The sequence below is a fragment of the Lampris incognitus genome, chromosome 2 (assembly GCF_029633865.1).
Source record: "Lampris incognitus isolate fLamInc1 chromosome 2, fLamInc1.hap2, whole genome shotgun sequence".
Classification (NCBI taxonomy): domain Eukaryota; kingdom Metazoa; phylum Chordata; class Actinopteri; order Lampriformes; family Lampridae; genus Lampris; species Lampris incognitus.
The window spans coordinates 101,872,641-101,895,935 of record NC_079212.1 but is presented as its reverse complement, the minus strand read 5'-3'; the positions used below and the strand labels follow the sequence as shown (position 1 = coordinate 101,895,935).

Here is a 23,295-nt window from a genome sequence, read left to right as displayed (position 1 = left end):
GGGTTTGCCTTGTGGTATAAAAGTGATTCCTTTGTCTGGTATATAGTCTCTGTCTTGCTCGGATATCACTGTGTTTTGCAGCAAAATCGATGGCTTTGGATAGTAACTCTTTGCTTATGGAGGGGTAGAACTCACAGATATCAAAACATATGAATTTGCAGTTCTTCTTGTCATTTACACTCTTAAACCATTCTAATAATTGGTCCGTGTTTTTCCATTGGTTTACGGGGACTTTTTTCAAGATTTGATCGTTCATGTTTTCGATGATTTTTTTTTTTTACTTTCCGATTTTGCGGACAACACCTGGGTTAAAATTAAATCTCAGGATGTACCACATTTCACCAACCACATTAATTTTGTGGAAAACTACATCAAGTTAACCAGGGAGGATGGGAAAAATGACAGATTAGCCTTCTTAGCCTGTGAAATTGCAATTAGTGATGGAGGACATTTGATTGTTGATGTTTACCATAAACCAACACATACTGATCAGTACTCAAGGTTTGACTCTCATCATCCACTGGAGAACAAACTAGGAGTCATCAGGACACTGTACCATGGAGCTGACAATGTCCCCACATTTAACAGGCCCTAATTAAGTGTGGTTATCCTAACTGGGCATTTGTCAACAGGCCCTAATTAATTGTGGTTATCCTAACTGGGCGTTTGTCAACAGGCCCTAATTACGTGTGATTATCCTAACTGGGCATTTGTCAACAGGCCCTAATTAAGTGTGGTTATCCTAACTGGGCGTTTGTCAAAGCCGACTGGGTGTTTGTCAAAGCCAGGAAGATGCCCAAACAGTGCACAAGCTGATTGAAGAGAGGAAAAGGACAACAGCTACCTATGCGTAAACCAGTAGTGGCACTTCTGCTTCCGGTGTGGGAAGATGGGAGCACGAACTCACGCTTGCAGCGGCCTCACCCAGTACCAGTGTGGGAGGACAGTGACGCAAACTTACATTTGCAGCGGCCTCACCCAGTACCAACCATGCAGTATCTTTGTCCATGTCTAATTTTGTGTCTTCATTTGATGGCTGGGAAAGCTGGTGCTGGATCAGCTGAAGAGCTTGGTCTGCTGCGTCCAGTGGGCCCAGGGACCACGGCCATGCCCAGAGCTGCTCCCAAAGAGGAAACACCAAGGGCAATCTGACAGGATGCGGAAGCAGGGCAGGCTGAGCTAATTGCTAGCCCATGCAGACTGGCACTTCTGACAGTCATCCTGTCTGGCGTTCGTTCTTTTGGACAGTGAATTTTTTTGTTTTGTTTTTGTTTTTTTGGATATGTCGGATAAAGACGTTTTTGGATATGTGTTTTTGTCTTTGTGTTGCACTGCTGTGGGCTGGGGGAAATTATATTTCGTATGAAATGACAAATAAATTGTTCCCGATTCCTGGTGATTCCATATGTGGCAGGAGTGTCGGCACAGTTGAGACACGTATTTTCCAAACATAGTGTCTCAGTTGCTTTCAAACCCCAAAACACACTGCACCAGAAATTGGTCCACCCCAAGGATCGGGTCCCCTGACTCAAATAGAGCAATATAGTGTATGCTGTTAAGTGCCAGGAGGATTGTCGTGACTTTTACATCGGGGAAACCAAACGGACGCTGGCCAAGAGGATGGCACAACACAGAAGTGCTGACACATCAGGCCAGGACTCCACAGTCTACACCAGGGATGGGCAACAAAATCCAGAAAGGGCGGATGTGGGTGCAGGTCTTTGTTCCAACCAAGCAGTTACACACCTGATTCTATTAGTCAACCAATAGTCTTTGCTAAGAACCTTGATTTGTAGACTCAGGTGTGTTACTGCTTCAACAGTAGGGGAGCAGGGTGGCAGGATTTAGAGCTGTGCAGCGTTTGACATCGACATTAGGTAGAGATAACAGAATATTGTTCTATCCCAGCCAGCGTGTTAGAGACAAGCAGAATAGAGGCCACTGAATGAGGTACCAACAGAGTAACTTTCTGATAACCCACTATATCCCATGATGAAACTATGGCTGTCTCTGCTGCTGCTATTGCTCTCAGACAGAGAGGCAGGCCCAATGCTACACTGTCTAATTTTGAGGAAAAATATGCCACTGGTCATTGTTTTCTCCCTTGTTCTTGTATCAGAACAGACATCATAAAGCCTGCCAGTCTGTGTGAATGGTCTTTCTGGGTCAGGCAGTCCTAACATAGGTGTAGTAGTCAGTCTGTTTTAGTTGAATGAAAGCTGCGTCAGCAGCTTCTGTCCACGTCCCTTTGTCAGTTGGTTTTAGTCCATGGCCATGCATGATACATAATAATGGAGCCTCCAGAGAGGCATAGTCACAGATTCACTGTCTACAGTAGCCAGCTTGTCATCCCTAAAAATGACATCAATTGCCTCTTAGTGCGAGGTTTTGGAATTTTGAGGATGGCCTCCTCTCATTTTGAGCTCAGTGTTTGACCATTTTTAGAGATCTCATGCCCTAGAACAGTGACTTTTTCCTGAAGAAATTGCAATTTACTCATGCTGGCCTTGTGGCCTTGTTTTGCCTGACATTTTAGCAATGCAATGTAATGGTGTCAATCTCACAAGCTTGTTTTGTTGATGAACAGATTATTAAATCATCAAAATACTGTATCAAAATACTGTATCATCATACTCCCTGCTGGAAGATTTCAATTCTCCAGACTTGAATGCAAAACCAGAGAATAGACTGCTGAGGATTAAACATAATCTAGTGGTATCCTGGTCCATGTATATGATTTACCCTTAAGTGTGAAAGCAAACCAATACTGAGACTCTGGGTGCACTGGGACACTGAAAAATGCATTACCAAAATCAACAACAAAAAACCACATGCTGCCGGGTGGAACCTGTGAGAATATTGTATGCGAATTATAGGTACAATCTGTGCCTGTACTGCTGCATTTGGTGCTTGTAAATCTTGCACAAATCACCTCTGCTGGCTGATCCTCTGGCCTTTTCTCTGTTTTTGGGGTGGTGGGGAGATTTTTCCTCCTTTTTCGCCCAAATTGCATCCGTCCAATTACCCCACTCTTCCAAGCCATCCCGGTCGCTGCTCCACCCCATCTGCCGATCCGGTGAGGGCTGCAGACTACCACGTCTCCAATACATGTGGAGTTGCCAGCCGCTTTTCACCTGACAGTGAGGAGTTTCACCAGGGGGACATAGCGCATGGGAGGATCAGGCTACTCCCCCCAGTTCCTCCTCCCCCCTGAACAGGCACCCTGACTGACCAGAGGAGGCACTAGTGCAGCGACCAGGACACAAACCCACATCTGGCTTCCAACCCACAAACAAAGTTAACTGTTGTCTGTAGAGACGACTGACAAAGGCAGAGGTAACACAGGGATTCGAACCGGCGATCCCCATGTTGGTAGGCAACGGAATAGACCGCCACGCTACCCAGATGCCCTGGCCTTATCTTTTTAATTGGAAAGATAAGCGTCCTCACTGGTGAGTGTGAACATGGGATAATAACTACTGCTGCCAGAAAACTGTTAAACACTGGTGTTATACCTATTACTGGCTCGGGTTTGAGCGGACGTTGTGTCTGACATGGACGCTATGTGCGTTTAGATATCACATGGAGGGGTTCAGCCCCTTTACCTAACTCCACATCATATTTATCCCTGGCCCATAAAATTTGTGGCACTTCTTGCAACTCTGCTGAGTCAATGGTTAACCCACCTCTGATGATCCTGGCCTTACTTCCCTTCCACCTGGTCTCTTGCAGACACAGTATACCTACCTTTCTTCTTTCCATCATATCAGCCAGCTCTCTCTCCCTTTACCAGTCATAGTGCCAATATTCAAAGTTCTGACTCTCACCTCCACACTCCTACCCTTCCTCCTCTGCTGCTGCCTCTGGACATGTCTTCCCCCTCTCGTTCTCCTTCGCCCAACAGTAGCATAGTTTCCACCGGCACCCTGCTGGCCAACAGCACCGGGGGCAGTCATTGGTAACCTGGGCCTCGACCGAGCCGGTATGAAAATCTGATTTATGATACCCATATTTGATTTGGCAAAGATTTTACACTGGATGCCCTTCCTGACGCAACCCTTCCCCTTTGTCTGGGCTTGGGACCGGCACTAAGAATGCACTGGCTTGTGCATCCTCAGTGGCTGAGTTTCCTCGATGGCTGGGTTAACAAGAAACAATCTACTACCAAGTAAAATACAAAAAAATTTCTCAGATAGAGAAGGGGAATATAATTTAAGTGGGAAAAAATGTTCTCAGATAGAGAAGGGGAATATAATTTGAGTGGGAAATTAAACTTAAAGAAATGACATGTTCCTACAACTTTGAAGAGCATGGGCATTTCAATCAGTGGGGTAAAATTGTGGACCAGTCTGAGCATGGAACTCAAACAAAATACAAACATTACACAGTTCAAGAAGAAGTACAAAGGACTGATTATCAAGAGATACAGTGATGATGAAGAGTTGTGTTAACTGTTGAAGTTTTATTTATCTCTAAACAGTTCTCATTATTATTATTTTTTTTTCATTTTCTTTCTGTGACTTCGAGTGGATATTTAGGTTATACGTAGCATTGAGATCTGTTTATTCTTTGGTACATGACATTAGGAAGTTTTTATGTTTTTTCTTTCATGTGTTTTTGATGTGTTCTTTTCCCCCTTTTTTTCTTATTGTTCACAGTGGTTGAGTTAGTATTGTGCAGCACAACTTGCATTGAATTTGAACTATACCGTACAGTGGAAATTGAGTTTGAAATCTATAGTAGCTGAATTAAGTTAAGAGTAGGTGAGAAGAGGTGGGAAAACATAGGTGTATAGTTCCTCCTACTGCTTTTTGAACATGTAACAAATAATCTGATGCATACGGAGATTTGTTTGCTGAGTTTGATGTGTGGATTTGCTGATCACTTCAGATTAATGGCAAAGGCCTATCTGTATGTTACATCCTGCTTTTTACATGTTCGAAATAAATCATCATTCATTCATTCATATATGTATGTTTACATCTATCTATCTATCTATCTGTCAATGGATTAGACTTTGGCACATGGAGTCTTCTTCCCGATGGCAGAGGTTCATACTCAGAGAGGAGGGGATGTTGAGAGTCCGCAATGACTTTCGTTGCTTGTTCTATGACTGCCTGCTCGTATAGGCTCTGTATGGGCTCAAATTCTTTCCTGCCTATTACCTTCATAACCGTTTTGTGCATGCTGGAAATCCTGCTTTTCAGTTGTACTGTTAGGTCGCCAAACTATGTTGTAATTCCATATGGTGAGTTTTTAGACCAGTCTTTTACAGGAGACACGTGTTTATGTGGCACACAAGTTTAAACTTTCCTGAGCTTTGAAATTCACTGTTATTTAAGACCAGATGTGTGGAATTTGTTATTGTTAACGATTATATGATATGTCTATCTCTCCAAGACTCTTCTTTTCTCTCTCTTGGTCATCTCTGTCAAATTTGCATTTGTTTTGGTGCTTTAAGTATGAAATCAAAATGAAATGTACTTGCACCAACACTCTACAATTTACAGTCATAATTTACATTCACTAACACCCCCCCTTTATTTCCCTCTATCTGTCTTTTTCCCAACAGTGAAAGCTACAGAGCTGCAGGCTATTAAGTCAGAGCTGACTCAGATAAAGGCCAACATCGAGGCACTTCTCTTCAGACTAGAGCAGATCACAGAAGACACACACATCACTGCTACAGGTTACACAACGCACACAAACACACACGCACTCATACACACAAATAGACCTGCACACCTAAACCTTCAAATATGCGCACACACACCCACACACACACACACTCTTAAACTGCCCAAGGTAAGAAACACAAACATACATCACAACCACAGGTAACACAAAAATGCACACATCAATACTAGAGATAACACACACCTGTGTTACCACTGCAAGAACACACACACACACACACACACACACACACACACACACACACACACACACACCTTCCACAAACTAAACTGTAATAAATCTGATGTGATCAATCATCAGTCCCAAATTCCTTACTAAAGCCACTCACAACTTCTGTCTCATCATCGATAACGCCATACTGTCTTTCTTCCCACACATCAGCTACCACGGAATCATTTTTCACAGAAACCTCTCCTTTGAGCACCACGTCAATCAGATCACCAGAACTGCCTTTTTCCACCTAAAAAACATAGCTCGTCTCTGCCCATCACTCTTCTCTGCTGCGGAAACCTTGATCCACGCCTTCATCTCATCCAGAATTGACAACTGCAACAGCAGTCTCATCATCCAAAGTCCTAAACAAACTCCAGTACATCCAGAACTCTCCTCCTCGCCTTCTCACCCACTCCTGCTCCCGTGATCACATCACCTCTGTCCTCCGGAGCTTCCCACTGGCTCCCTGTCCCACAACGGATCCAATTCAAAGTCTTTCTCCTCACTCACAAAGCCTTCCATAACCAGGCCCCCTCCTACCTCACTGACCTGCTCGACTACCATACTCCTTCCCGCAGCCTTCGCTCCACCACACAGCACCAAGCACCGGACCTGGGGTGACAGAGCATTCTCCATAGCTGCCCCCTCCCTCTGGAACGTCCTCCCCAAACACATCAGAGATCTCTCCACATTCAAATATTTAAATCAAAACTCACCTCTTCAGAATTGCTTTTAATGTGTGATTAATGCTGTGTGTTTTATGTTTTTGGTGTGTTGCTTTTGTTTATTTTAACCTATGTAAAGCAACTTTGAGTACTTTTAAAAGCGTTCTACAAATAAAATGTATTATTATTATTTATTTATTATCTTATTGTTACACATGCTATACACACACACACACACACACACACACACACACACACACACACACACACACACACACACACACACACACACTGATCAGCCAAAACATTATCACCACCATGCGCGTGGGGAGAGAAGGCTAGCCCATCTGATCCGATCCCAAAGATGGTGGCTATGATAGACAAGTGTCACAACACACAGTGCATCGCACCATGCTGTGTATGGGGCTGCATAGCTGAAGACCAGTCAGAGTGCCAATAATGACCTCTGTCCACTGCCGAAAACACCTACAATGGGCATGTGCGCGTCTGAACTGGACCATGCAGCGGTGGAAGAAGGTGGCCTGGTCTGATGAATCACATTTCATTTTACATCATGTGGATGGCCAGATGCGTGTGTGTCGTTCAACTGGAGAAGAGATGGCAGCAGGATGGGCTGGGTAAAGAAGGCAAGTCGGCGGAGGGAGTGTGATGCTCTGGGCAATGTTCTGCTGGGAAACCTTGGGTCCTGCTATTCATGTGGAAGTCAATTTAACACACGCTGCCGACCTAAACAATGGTATTTCCGGATGGCAGTGGCCTCTTTCAGCAGGTTAATGCGTCCTGCCACACTGCAAAAATTGTTCAGGAATGGTTTGAAGAACATGACGAAGAATTCAAGGTGTTGCCTTGGCCTCCAAATTCCCCAGATCTCATTCTGATTGAGCATCTGTACAATGTGCTGGAAAAACAAATCCAATCTATAGAGGCCCCACCTCGAACCTCACAGGACTTAAAGGATCTGCTGCTAACGTCTTGGTGCCAGCCAGAGGACACCTTTAGGGGTCTTGAGGAGTCCATGCTTCGATGGGTCAGAGCTGTTTTAGTGGCACGAGGGGGACCTGCACAGTATTAGGCATATACAGTGGCTTGCAAAAGTATTCATACCCCTTGAACTTTTCCACATTTTGTCACGTTACGACCACAAACATAAATATATTTTATTGGAATTTTATGTGAAAGACCAACACAAAGTGGCACACAACTGTGAAGTACAAAGAAAATTATACATGATTTTAATTTTTTTTTTACAAATAAAAAACTGAAAAGTGCGGTGTGCAAAGTATTCAGCCCCCGTTTCTGAGTGCAACCAATTGCCTTCAGGAGTTGCCTGATGATTGCTGAATGATCGAATGTTGACCTAATGACTAAATAGAGTCGACCTGTGTGTAATCCAATCTCAGTACAAATACAGCTGTTCTGTGACAGCCTCAGAGGTTTGTTAAGAGAATATTGGGGAGCAAACAGCATCATGAAGTCCAAGGAACACACCAGACAGGTCAGGGATAAAGTTGTGGAGAGGTTTAAAGCAGGGTTAGGCTATAAAAAGATTTCCGAAGCTTTGAACATCTCACGGAGCACTGTTCAATCCATCATCTGGAAATGGAAAGAGTATGGCACAACTGCAAACCTACCAAGACACGGCCGTCCACCTAAACTTACAGGCCGAACAAGGAGAGCACTGATCAGAGATGCAGCCAAGAGGCCCATGGTGACTCTGGACAAACTGCAGAGATCCACAGCTCAGGTGGGGGAATCTGTCCACAGGACAACTATTGGTCGTGCACTGCACAAATCTGGCCTTTATGGAAGAGTGGCAAGAAGAAAGCCATTGTTAAAAGAAAACCATAAGAAGTCCCATTTGCAGTTTGCCAGAAGCCATGTGGGGGACACAGCAAACATGTGGAAGAAGGTGCTCTGGTCAGATGAGACCAAAATTGAACTTTTTGGCCTAAATGCAAAACGCTATGTGTGGCAGAAAATTAACACTGCACACCACTCTGAACACACCATCCCCACTGTCAAACATGGTGGTGGCAGCATCATGCTCTGGGGGTGCTTCTCTTCAGCAGGGACAGGGAAGATGGTCAGAGTTGATGGGAAGATGGATGGAGCCAAATACAGGGCAATCTTGGAAGAAAACCTGTTGGAGTCTGCAAAAGACTTGAGACTGGGGCGGAGGTTCACCTTCCAGCAGGACAACGACCCTAAACATAAAGCCAGGGCTACAATGGAATGGTTTAAAACAAAACATTCATGTGTTAGAATGGCCCAGTCAAAGTCCAGACCTAAATCCAATTGAGAATCTGTGGCAAGATCTGAAAACTGCCGTTCACAAACACTCTCCATCTAATCTGAGTGAGCTTGAGCTGTTTTGCAAAGAAGAATGGGAAAACATTTCAGTCTCTAGATGTGCAAAGCTGGTAGAGACATACCCCAAAAGACTTGCAGCTGTAATTGCGGCAAAAGGTGGTTCCACAAAGTATTGACTTAGGGGGGGGCTGAATACTTTTGCACACCACACTTTTTAGTTTTTTATTTGTATTTTTTTTTTAAATCATGTGTAATTTTCCTTGTACTTCACAATTGTGTGCCACTTTGTGTTGGTCTTTCACATAAAATTCCAATAAAATATATTTGTGTTTGTGGTCGAAACGCGACAAAATGTGGAAAAGCTCAAGGGGTATGAATACTTTTGCAAGCCACTGTATATATGTTATGGGTAATGTGAAAAAACGGTTAATGTGCAAACTACCCGGATAATGTGCAGATTACCCAACAGAGCGGGCCAGAACAGGTTATCTGCACATTAACTGGGTAGTCTGCACACTACCCGCTTGGGCGGGTAATGTGGATAGAATGAACAACATTATTCACATTAACCGGGTAGTCTGCACACCACCCGTTTGGATGGTTAATGTGGATGGAACGAACCTGCAACTCATCTTTTTACGATATTTTAATATTTAAATCAGCAACAGGCCTTTAGCCTAATGACTCATGAAGTGAGGCCATCTGAGGAATCACAAGTTGTGGTAAATGAAAGAACAGACGTTGGCGATATCATCTGTCTTTAGATCAATGGTTTCCCCCACTTGTATAACTAGGCTATTAGCATCAAAGAACACAAAAATGAGCCCTCCTCACTCTCTATCTGATCCCTGATATGAATGAATAGCCTACACATTTGACAAGGGTGAAAAGAAATATCAGTCTCGGCCATCTCCCATCAGGCTGCTATAGCCTACTGTCACTGGAGACATGCGTCATTCAACCAATCCCAAATGGCAATCACTCCGTGGACAGACTGGTAAATAAAACTTTATGGAAGTGGGGTACTGGCAGGGAAAAAATACTAAGACTAGATGATATGAAAACAGAACGAAATTCGTTTTATAAGCCCAGTATGTAGGAGCAGAAGCAGCGAAAAAATATGTCAAAATGCAATTCCTGTCTGCCAATCAGGCAAGAAAAATGAATGAACAGGCAATACCTTTCAGATGCACTTTTACACAACTGATCAAAAAAGACAAAACGTACCCGATCCCCTCCCTCGCCAGGCTAATATAGCCTAGTAGCAGACTACACGGTTAATGTGGATAATGTGGTCCGTTCTATCCACATTAACCGCCCAAGCGGGTAGTGTGCAGACTACCCGGTTAATGTGCAGATAACCCGTTCTGGCGGGTAATGTGCACATTAACTCATATACACTGCTCAAAAAAGTAAAGGGAACACATAAGCAATGCAATGTAGCTCCAAGTCAATCACACTTTTGAGATATCAACCTGTCCAGTTAGGAAGCAACACTGATTTGTGAATCAATTTCACCTTTTGGTAAATTGTCTAATTTCCACCAGGTGGAAATTAGACAATTTGCAAGACAACCCCTATAACAGGAATGGATTTGCAGGTGGTGGCCACAGACCATTTGCCTGTCCTCATCTTTTCTGGCCGATCTTTGGTTAGTTTTTCATTTTGCTAGTGCCCTCACCACTAGAGGTGGCATGAGGCGGTATCTGCAACCTACAGAAGTTGCTCAGGTAGTGCAGCTCATCCAGGATGGCACATCAATGCGTGCTGTGGCAAGAAGATTTGATGTGTCTCCCAGCACAGTGTCCAGAGCATGGAGGAGGTACCAGGAGACAGGCCAGTACACCAGGAGACGTGGAGGGGGCCGCAGGAGGACAACAAACCCGCAGCAGGACCGCTATCTGGTCCTTTGTGCAAGGAGGAACAGGAGGAGCACTGCCGGAGCCCTACAAAACGACCTTCAACAGGCCACTAATGTGCAGGTTTCTGCTCAGTGAGAAACAGAATGCATGAGGATGGTATGAGGGCCCGACGTCCACAATTGGGGCCTGTGCTCACAGCCCAACACCGTGCAGCCCGATTGACCTTTGCCAGAGAACATCTTGGTTGGTAGATTCGCCATTGGCGCCCTGTGCTCTTCACAGATGAGAGCAGGTTCACACTGAACACATGTGACAGACGTGAGAGAGTCTGGAGACGCTGTGGAGAACGTTCTGCTGCCTGCAACATCCTCCAGCATGACCGGTTTGGTGGTGGGTCAGTGATGGTCTGGGGAGGCATATCCTTGGAGGGCTGCACAGACCTCTACGTGCCAGCCAGAGGTACCATGACTGCCATTAGGTACCGGGATGAGATCCTCAGACCCATTGTCAGACCATATGCTGGTGCAGTGGGCCCTGGGTTCCTGCTCATGCATGAAAATGCTCGTCCTCATGTGGCCAGAGTGTGTCAGCAGTTCCTGTATGTCGAGGGCATTGATGCTATGGACTGGCCTGCACGTTCCCCAGACCTGAATCCAATTGAGCACCTCTGGGACATCATGTCTCGTACCATCCGCCAACGCGATGTCGCACCACAGACTGTCCAGGAGTTGACCGATGCCCTGATCCAGGTCTGGGAGGAGATCCCTCAGGAGACCATCCGTCGTCTCATCAGGAGCATGCCCAGACGTTGTAGGGAGTGCATACAGGCACGTGGAGGCCAGACACACACTTCGGAGCCTCATTTTGAATCGTCTTGAGGAATTTCCACAGAAGTTGGATCAGCCTATGTTCTCATTTTCCACTTTGATTTTGAGTATGATTCTGAAACCAGACCTTAATGGGCTAATGATTTTGATTTCCATTGATCATTCTTAGGTTATTTTGCTCTAAACACATTCCTCTGTCTAATAAATAAAGATTTTCAGCTGAAATATTTCATTCATCGAGGTCTATATTGTGTTTTTAGGTGTTCCCTTTTTTTTTTTATCAGCAGTATATTTTCGTAATTTGTGTGTGTGTGGTGTTAGTGTAGCTAGCGGGACCGAAAACTAAAGCATTTATGATCCTATTCCTTTTGGAGATGGTAGGTATTGTCTCAGAGAGTAAAGGGAAAATCCCAGAAAATTAAAAGTATGCATAATTATGCATAAATATGCAAATTATGCATTTTTCTAAAAAAAATTGCTAAAAAAAAAAATTTCTCGGCATTTCAGATGATTCTGAGCCTCTTTGATTTTTTCACCTACAGTGCATCCGGAAAGTATTCACACCCCTTCACTTTCCCCACATTTGGATTAAATTCCTTTTTTTTCTCATCAATCTACACACAATACCCCATAATAACAAAGTGAAAAAGGTTTTGCAGAAATTTTTGCACATTTATTGAAAATAAAAAACTGAAATATTGCATGTACATAAGTATTCACACCTTTACTCAGTACTTGGTTGAGGCACCCTTGGCAGCGATTACAGCCTCAAGTCTTCTTGGGTATGAAGCTACAAGCTTGGCACACCTATATTTGGGGTATTTCTCCCATTCTTCTCTGCAGATCCTCTCGAGCTCTGTAAGGTTAGATGGGGAGTGTCGCTGCACAGCTATTTTCATGTCTTTCCAGAGATGTTCAATGGGGTTCAAGTCTGGGCTCTAGCTGGGCCACTCAAGGACATTCACAGACTTGTCCTGAAGCCACTCCTTCATTGTCTTGGCTGTGTGCTTAGGGTCATTGTCGTGTTGAAAGGTAAACCTTCGCCCCAGTCTGAGGTCCTGAGCACTGTGGAGCAGGTTTTCATCAAGGATCTCTCTGTACTTTGCTCCATTCATCTTACTCTCGATCCTGACTAGTCCCCCAGTTCCTGCCGCTGAAAAACATCCCCACAGCATGATGCTGCCACCACCATGCTTCACTGTAGGGATGGTATTAGCAAGGTGATGAGAGGTGCCTGGTTTCCTCCAGACGTGACGTTTGGCATTCAGGCCAAAGAGTTCAATCTTGGTTTCATCAGACCAGAGAATCTTGTTTCTCATGGTCTGAGAGTCCTTTAGGTGCTTTCTGGCAAACTCCAAACGGGCTGTCATGTGCCTTTTACTGAGCAGAGGCTTCCGTCTAGCCAATCTACCATAAAGGCCTGATTGGTAGAGTGCTGCAGAGATGGTTGTCCTTCTGGAAGGTTCTCCCATCTCCACAGAGGAATGCTGGAGCTCTGTCAGAGTGACCATCAGGTTCTTGGTCACCTCCCTGTCCAAGGCCCTTCTCCCCCGATTGCTCAGTTTGGCTGGGCGGCTAGCTATAGGAAGAGTCCTGGTGGATCCAAACTTCTTCCATTTACGAATGATGGAGACCACTGTGCTCTTCGGGACCTTCAAAGCTGTAGAAATTTTTTTGTACCCGTCCCCAGACCTGTGCCTCGATACAATCCTGTCTCGGAGGTCCACAGGCAATTCCTTTGACTCCATGGCTTGGTTTCTGCTCTGACATGCACTGTCAACAGTGGGACCTTAAATAGACAGGTGTGTGCCTTTCCAAATCATGTCCACTCAGTTGAATTTACTACAGGTGGACTCCAATCAAGATGTAGAAACATCTCAAGGATGATCAGTGGAAACAGGATGAACATGAGCTCAATTTTGAGTGTCATAGCAAAGGGTATGAATACTTATGTACATGCAATATTTCAGTTTTTTATTTTTAATAAATTTGCAAAAATTTCTACAAAACCTTTTCACTTTGTCATTATGGTGTATTGTGTGTAGATTAATGAGGAAAAAAATGAATTTAATCCATTTTGGAATCAGGCTGTAACATAACAAAATGTGGGGAAAGTGAAGGGGTGTGAATACTTTCCGGATGCACTGTATATAAAAAAAAAATTTCTGGGACTTAGAAATGTTTTGGCATTATGCAAAATATATGCATTTTTGCAAAAATGCACTTATGATCCTAATTTTTTTTGGAGGTGGTAGGTATTGTTCCAGAGAGGACCAGAAAAATAGCAGAAATTAAAATATAATTATGATAATTATGCATAATTATGCAAAATATGCATTTTCTAAAAATGGCTAAAAACCACTTTTCTTGGCATTTCAGATGATTCTGAGCATTTGGGGGGAGGGAGTTGGAGTGGGGGTGGTTAGGGGCAGGGGGAAGGCAGTTAGCTGGCAGGATGAAAAGGAGGGAGATTTAGACGGGTGGATAACCAAACCGCTACATTGTAGCGGGGTTCTTCTAGTATATATATATATATAGAGAGAGAGAGAGAGAGAGAGAGAGAGAGAGAGAGAGAGAGAGAGAGAGAGAGAGAGAGAGAGAGAGAGAGAGAGAGAGAGAGAGAGAGAGAGAGAGAGAGAGAGAGATTTTTCCCCCCCCATCAACCATCAATGGTGTTGATAAAAGTGCTCAACAAATGAGCAGCGGAATATTAAGATAGATGTATTAAGTTTTTTTCCCTACATTTATCTTAATATTTTTAAAAATTATATATATATATATATATATATATATATATATATATATATATATATATATATGTCAAGTCAATTTTATTTGCCTGTCCAGGGTGTCTCCCCGCCTGCCGCCCAATGACTGCCGGAATAGGCTCCAGCATCCCCGCGACCCTGATATATATATATATAAAACACACACACACACACACACACACACACAGGTGCACATAAATGGTGCGTAGGTGCGCATGCGTGGTATTATCTACGTGGCAACAGATGATACAAAAAAAGGTGCTTTTGCGTACCAACATTTTTGGGACAATTACTGAAACAACAGGGTTTTCTCCATATATCACTGGTAAGAAAGTCATCATCACAAATATGTCAATTCTAATAATCAGTTGTTAATTGTGCAACTTCTAGCCTTCGTTCTTGATTAAGTGGATGCGTTTTTTTTTTCTCGCCAAGTTAGCAAGGTTAACTGTTAAACCTTGACCGCCAGCAAATAGTTAGCTTACATTACAACTAGCTTAACGTTAAATTTTTTTTCTGGTTTTAGGATTTTCAGCAATTGATCAAAATGTCCAAAAAGCAAGCTACATTAATTACCTTGGTGATGCACCACCTCCAAAGAAATGCCAGACTGAACCTGTACATAAAATAATGCCTAAAAGTGGCTGCAGGAAGTAGCCTGGCTCCAAACAGATGCCCACCGCACAGAGATATGGTGCAAAATTTGCTGTGAAAATCCCAATCTCATGGGTAAAAGCAGCGCCTTTTATATAGGGACAAAAAATTTCAGACATCCAGCTTTTGAATAGCATGAGAAGAGTAAAGAGCACATGAACACAGTGCAAACTACTGATAACAGGTGCAGCCAGGATCAGAAATCTACTCGCCGTCTTGACACGTGACAGGACAAACCGAATGAAGAACAACGTCAAGCACTGTAATATTTTTCTGATGGCCTTTCACAAAGCGAAAAATGCACGGCCGATGCGTTCATATGAGGAGGATATTGCACTTTTCAAGAGGCTTGGCGCTAATGTCGGGAGTGCATATCATTCACGAGAAGGGGGGACCCGCATCATGCAGTGCATTGCACAGACAATCAGTTTAGAATTGAGTGAAAAATTGAAGGCAGCTGAATTTTTGGGCATGCTCTTTGATGGATCAGACATAACACATGGAGCAGGAAATGGTGTACACTGTCTAGCTACAGAGAGTTTGCCTCAGATTTCCTTGGATTCATTAATTTGGGTGTGAACCGAGCAGCACAGGACATAGTGAACGGACTGGAGCAGCTCTTCCATATTTGTAGTTTAGGGGACCAGTGGAAGATGAAGTTGGTCTCAGTGTGTACAGATGTGTCAGATGGTGGCGATCGGGGATTCTCTTGTGCATATTCTGTGTACTGCCCACACCCTCGAGAACTGCACAAAGTCAACGGATCACATGGTACCACACTGTGAGACATTCAATCGCGCCATTGTCAAGTTACTGAGCTTTTATTTACAGAGAGGGGGCACAAAAAGAAGAGAACAACTACAGAAGATACATATGTGATGAGAATGGCATTGCCTTTGTGAAACTAGGAAAGTTTCACAACATCAGATGGTTTGCATGGAGGGAAGAGACTGTTGAAAATATGGAGGTTATTCTCTGCCATTCAAATTCAAGTGACTACAAGTGATTACAGTGACCTACAACATATCTGCACAGTGAGTGTTTAGTGTTTTCTAGCCAACATGCTTAACACTGGAAACATTTTACAGTTCACTTCCCTCAGGTTCCAGCAAGATAAATTGATTATTGGTAAATAAAAAGATGCACTCATGGTAGCTGCTGGACAGCTGACACTATTGCTTGACAGTGAAGGCAAGTACAGGAAAGAGACTGTTTCAAATGCGGATGCTGACAGGGACAAGGCTGATGTATTTACAGGTCTAATTCGTGAGTTTGAAAGCATAAATGAATAGGTGGGTAAACTGTTATCTTAGTGAATTAATTAATTGTTAAGTGCTTTGAGTGGCTGTTGCAGCTAGAAAAGTGCTTTAAAAATGCAACTTGAATAATTGATTGATATGAATCCCTTAAGTCCTGTGATCAATTTTTAATTTTTGATTCTTCAACTTCGCCTCAACAAATGCAAGACCACCACAGTTTTGGCAACACAACACTTAGTAACATCCTTCAGAAATATGAGGCCAGCTTGTCTGTTGACAGACTCCACTGTAAAAGAATGGATGTGTTTAAAGCAAGCAGGAAATTTTTTGGCAGCCTCCTCTGTGCATGACTTAGTCAACACAGTGAAGATAAGTAATCCAAATAGTTACTCCAACATTCATAAAGTCCTTCTATTGTCCCTTAAACTGCCCTTGAGCTGTGCTGCATGTGAGAGGGGATTTTCACATCTCACTACAACGAAAAGCAAGTACAAATCCCGCCTGTCAGACTCTCGCCTCTCATTCCTGATGCACATCAACTTATCTAAGATGACAACAGAGACGTTTGACCCAAAGCCAACTGTTGACTTATGGATGCAAACAGCTAATTGCAGACTTAACCAGGGAGGAAGAAGTAGGCCTACATCTTCATCTGCAATGTTTGAAAGAGAGGAAGACAGTGAGGAGAGCAGTCAGAAGGGATATATATATATATATATATATATATATATATATATATATATATATATATATATATATATATATATATATATATATATATCATCTCATCTCATCTTCAGTCGCTTTTCTGGGGTTGGGTCACGGTGGCAGCAAGCTAAGTAGGGCACTCCAGATGTTCCTCTCCCCAGCAACGCCCTCCAGCTCCTCCTGGGGGATCCCAAGACATTCCCAGGTCAGATTGGACATGTAGTCCCTCCAGCGAGCTCTGTGTCTACCCCAGGGTCTCCACCCAGTTGGCCGTGCCCAGTAAACCTCAAAAGGAAGGCACCCAGGAGGCATCCTAATCAGATGCCCGAACCATCTCAACTGGCTCCTTTCGATGCGTAGGAGCAGCGGCTCTACTCCAAGCTCCCTCCGGATGTTCAAGTTCTAAGGCTGACCCCAGACACCCTACTGAGGAAATTCATTTCAGCCGCTTCTATCGACGATCTCACCCTTTCAGTCACTACCCAAAGCTCATGACCATAGGTGAGGATTGGAACGAAGATTGACTGATAAATTGAGAGCTTTGCCTTCCGGCTCAGCTCCTTCTTTGCCACAACATCCGCATTACTGCTGATGCTGCACCAATCTGTCTGTCAATCTCCCACTTTAACCTACCCTCACTCGTGAACAAGATCCCGACATACTTGAACTCCTTCACTTGGGGCAGCAACTCATCCCCAACCCGGAAGTAGCAATCAACCATTTTCTGGTAGAGAACCATGGCCTCAGACTTGGAGGTGCTGACTCTCATCCCGGCCATTTCACACTCAGCTGCAAACTGCCCCAATGCGTACCGGAGGTCACGCTCTGATGAAGCCAACAAAACCACATCATCTATGAAGAATAGAGACGTAATTCTGAGGTTCCCAAAACGGACACACTCCTCACCTTGGCTGCGCCTTGAGATCCTGTCCATGAATATCACAAATAGAATCAGAGACAAGGGACAACCTTGGCGGAGTCCGACACCCACCGAAAACGTGTTTGACTTTGTGCCAAGAATGCGGACACAGCTCTCCCTTTGGTTATACAAGGACTGGATGGCTTGTAGCAACTGCCCCAGTACCCCATACTCCCGCAGCCCCCCCCCCCCCCAGAGTGCCCCGGGGTACATGGTCGTAAGCCTTCTCTAAGTCCACAAAACACATGTAGACTGGCTGGTCAAACTCCCATGCTCCCCTCAGCACTTCCGCAAGGGTAAAGAGTTGGTCTGTTGTTCCATGGCCAGGACGGAACCCGCATTGTTCCTCCTGGATCTGAGGTTCGACAATTGGTCGGAGCCTCCTTTCGAGCACCCTAGAGTAGACTTTCCCAGGTAGGCTGAGCAATGTGATGCCCCAATAATTGGAGCACACCCTCCGGTCCCCTTTTTTGAATATGAGAACCACCACCCCAGTCTGCTACTCCACAGGTACTGTCCCCGACCTCCACGCGACACTGAAGAGGCGTGTCAACCAAGACAGCCCAACAATATCCATAGCCTTCAGCATCTCAGGGCAAATCTCATCCACACCCGACGCCTTGCCACTGAGGAGCTTTTTAACTACCTCAGAGACCTCTGCCAGGGATATGGGTGGGGTTTCCCCTGAGTCTTCAGACTCTACCTCCTCCAATGAGGACGTGTTAGTCAGGTTCAGGAGCTCTTCAAAGTGTTCTTTCCACTGCTCGACAACATCCCCAGTCCAGGTCAACAGTTCCCCTCCCCAGCTGAACACAGCCTGAGTCAAGCCCTGCTTCCCCTTCCTGAGTCACCGAATGGTTTGCGTGGTTTTTCTCTTGCCTCAGCCTGTTTGCCAATTTCCAGGCTCGTCATGACATCACTTGTGCCAAAATGGGCGTGGGGGTGCAGTAGAGTGTCAGTCAAAATTAGGTGGTGCAGTGCTAGTTTGGTGTCAAATAAAACCAAATATTACACCTGCGTCTCCATCTGGCCAGACCACATCTTAGGCATTGTGTGGTAGTTTCTGGGCTTTAGGTGAAGGTGCACTAATTATCGACTTATCCAACATCATACATGCCACTTTTCTGTCTGTCTTGTTGGCCTATCTTGTGAATACTTTAACTCATAACTACTGTCCTAGACCATTTCAATCACAAAACGAAACATCTGCACGTGTATCAGTCTTCCGACATAAAACAGTCAACGTGCGTCATTATGCATGGAAAACAACATGTTGACAGGAATATCAATATTTCAAATGAACTGATTACCTATACTAATTGATCCATAATCACAACTATCTAAGGTCTCCTGCTGTGTTCATAGAATGCGCAGAAAAGAAAGGAATATGCTGGTGAGACCGAAGACATGTTAAACGGTAGCCTGTCAAATAATCATGTTTACATGTTGTCGCATATCATATTGGAATTGAAGTTAATGTCAGTTGTCTTTCACAATCTTTATAGGAAGTATGGAATACATAATTGGCCATAGACAGCATAGATACACACAGAGAATCTGATAACAACGAACCACTTTTCTTGATCTGTCAGCAGTAGAATGCAGGCTAGATTTGCACCTCTCCTGGGCAGTAATTACTTAGACCTGTCACCTAATTGCTCGAGACCTGGAAGGCAACAGATCAGGTTCCCGCGCTCTCCCCATACCCGTTAAGAGTCACAGCTGCCCTCGCCTTTTTGGCCATTGGCTCATTCCAGCATACAGTCAGTTCATTGGCTGGCGAGAGCCAGACCACCATCAGTTCGGCTATACATGCCATGGAATCCCATCTATACCCACATGCCAGTGAATGTATACTTTTTCCTATAACACCCGAAAGCCAGCTGAGAACTAAACAATAGTTTATAGACAGAACTGGATTGCCTGGGATGTTGGGTGCAATAAATTGCACACATTTCCAGTTACGCGCACCAACTACCCAGGCTCTTACCTACATAAATCGAAAGGGTGTCCACTCCATCAATATCCTGGTAATTTCTGATGCTAACAGCCTGGTGACACATGTCTATGCCAATTACCCTGGATCATGCCACAATGCATTCATCTTGGCCAACTCCGTCATTCCTACAGTCTTCCAAGGGATCACTCCCCTGGGTGAGTGGCTGTTAGGCTACAATGGCTATCCATTAAAACCATGGCGGATTTCTCCATACATTATGCTGACTACATATGGGTATCGTGTACTGCTGCTTCACATTTCACGAAGAAGATGCGCAAAGGGAGCTGATTTAATCCAAAAAACGCGCAATTCTTCCTGCCGTTGGGTCAGATCTAGGTTAAATCATGTTCATACCACAAACGAACTGTACCAGAGTTTGTTTGTAACCAGATTGAAACTGTGCCTTTAGCAAGACAAGGTCTGTAATCGACCGAACATCTGGTATGTTGAAAATGCGTTTCAGACCTTTGGACCAGTCGGGTGGTACATTACGATACAGCCCTCAGAGAGTCAATACATTCTTTGTGGTATGTTGTTTTGTATGCAACATGGCCTTGTGCCATGGATATCACATTGACCTCACAGAGGATACATTACAAAACGTAAGACTTAGAGTGGCAGAACTGCATGTTCCCTATGAGGCGGAACAGTGCACAGTGGCACAGAGCACATGGGAGAGAAGAGATCTACTCGCTGCACAGGTGGTTTCATAGTGAGTATACACAATCACAACTTCTTGTAAAACATAAAATGTGGTTGGAAATTGCGCATGTTTCTTTTATTAATCTTAACAAAAGCAAATCTTACAAACTGAAAAGGGAGACCTATGCCACCTCACATTAAGGGAAAGTATAGTGCACGTAATGCCAGTCAAAACAAATAGTTAGAAAAGTAAATCTAAATATTATTGAATTAAGCTGAACCTCTTCTTCTTTCTCCTCTTCATCCTCCTGTTGTGAAAATCCCTGTTGTGAAAATCCTTGTTCAGTAGTGTACCATGGGGATTCAGTCAGGGCCTTCAGTAACAAACTGCACCCCCCCCCCACACACGCAAATTTATCATATGCATGTCGACACGGCCAACACAGCCACAAACAAAATACACTATCACACACTAAATACTATATACACTACTGCATCAACACCAACAAAACAGTGGTTCTTCAACAACCACAATGCACACACACGCCACTGTGCGCGACAGCAGCTATTGCTGCATCACCATCAAATCTTCCTTTATGTCACTCGGCAACCAGATTGCACATGCACACTGCATGGCACAAAAACAACATTCAAGTTTCCACAGCTGATGCAACAGTGTTCACCAGTCACTCGTGCAATTTCAACAAATTCAATAAGTATATCCACAATATTATCAGTGCACCACCTTCAGTTCAATAAGAAAAATGAAACATGTAAGCTACCTTTGCTGGACTTGGTAAGCCCATCCAGCATAGATGCAGGTCTTCCTCTAGTAATTATTTCTGTCTTGTGTCCAAATGTTCACCTTGAAAAAGGCACACGAAGTAGATCAGCAACAAGTTGGTCAGTAGCTGTGAATGTGGTGGCCATTGCGTTTTCCATCAGCACATAGCTTAGTTTGCTCACAACCCATGAAAGGCTCAAGCTTAAAGTTGATGATGACACCAGGGGCTAGCACCGATACATCGCAAGCCCCCTGGGGCATTCTGTCACTACACATCAAAATTTGCTTGGCTGATGATAGCAGCTTCGGGCTTCAACAAAAGGCTGTATTAGATGACAGCCCAAAGAGAAAACAAATAATTGATTTCAGACTAATTTCAGGCACACTTCTATTTGACTATGAAAAACAAATTATTATTTTGATTTTGTTGGATATCTTTGAGGCATTGGCTAGGCTGGTGTCTCTGGCACCGAACTGGCCTGGAGGGTGTATCTAATATCACTGTGTTAGTGTTGTTCTTATGACATTATAATTAATGTTGCTCCAGGACCATCACTGCAACTGACCAATCACGTTGTGCTGTCGTGCCTTTGCAACTTGGGCAAAAAGACTATTGTGGGATTAGGTTGTTGGTTAGTGTGTTTTAGCTCTCGGTTAGGTTAAGTTTAGCTATCGGTTAAAATTAGGGTAAGTGTTAGGTTAAGGGTTGAGTTTATATGAGGTTAGCGTTGGTATTTTTCTGGTCTTTTTCCCCATGTCACAAAGGCACGACATCACAACAACATGATTGGTTAATTGCAATGATGGTTCTGGAGTAACATTAATTATTATGTCATGGGAACACCACCAACAAGGTGACATCGGATCGTGCAGCCTGGAGCTGCGCTTGTGTTGGCGAGTGGCTGATGGGGCAGCGTGTCTGCTGGTCAGACACCTGCTCTGACACATTGGCCTCCTGAGGCATGACTTATGTCCACCAAGACTGGGTGGAGATGTCCTTCCATCCTGGTGAGGTGGGTGTTAGTTCTTTTCCTCATGCTGGAGTTCCCACTCCAGCATCCCAAACCCACCTCACTGGACATCTAAAAAATGCTGGCCAGCGTTTTCCTGTTGACGATGTCCCCTACTTTTTCCTTGTGGCTCAGCCCCCCTCTCTCCCTCTGTTGCAGGAGGAGCAGAGGAACTGCAAAATGCAAAATATTATTTTCTATTTTTCCCTACTTCATTTTTGCTGCAGTAATTGCATCCTTTTCTTTTACGTTATAAAAATAATGTATAATCTTTGCGCCTGCCCTTTTGTTTCTATCACAAATACACTATAATAGTTTCCAAGAAGAAAGGTAATTTTGATTGATTCGCAAAGGGTTTGCACTTTAATTCACTGGCACAACTAGGCCTACCTAGGCTATATAAGAACCTCTCATCAACACAAAGAGGCCATTATTGTGAGAAAACCCAGAGTTTTGTATTTCAGAAAGAATATTAGTTTGCACAGTGAGTGGTTAAACTACTGAAGAATGGCCTTGGAGGGTGGTGCACAATGCGCTCCTGGTATATTGTAACATAGTCTTTAAATGTTATGGCTGTTTCAAAAATAATCAAATTTGACATTTTAAATGTTCATAATAGTTCCACTTACTGATATGTGGTAAGCCAACCCGTAGCCATCCAAAACCTTCCATAATTACGATGGGAACCATGGAAGCGGCTACGTCTTCTGCTGGCATGAGGGATTGGTTAGTGGAGGGTCCACCACTGGTAGCAAATGTTTCCTGGAGGTTTGCTGCCAATTTTTGTGTTTGCTCTACACCTCACATCATTGAACCAATTTCTGCACTGGGCAATGGTTCTCATAGTTACCAGAGGAACTATTTTTTACTATATCAGCCACTTCCTCCCAAGCTACATCTGATCTTGGTGGTTTATTAGAGGTGCTATGTATGCACACTTGGCGACTCTGCACCTCT

At 44.0% G+C, this 23,295-nt stretch overlaps 1 protein-coding gene across 1 annotated transcript in view; it reads left to right on the top strand.

Moving 5' to 3' along the window:
• raly (RALY heterogeneous nuclear ribonucleoprotein) overlaps window positions 1-23,295 on the top strand; it is a 142,872-nt gene that overhangs the window by 90,884 nt on the left and 28,693 nt on the right. Inside the window, exon 5 of the mRNA XM_056300895.1 lies at window positions 5,573-5,689. Within this exon, the coding sequence (XP_056156870.1) occupies window positions 5,573-5,689 (117 nt within the window). The remainder of the gene's footprint in view (window positions 1-5,572; window positions 5,690-23,295) is intronic.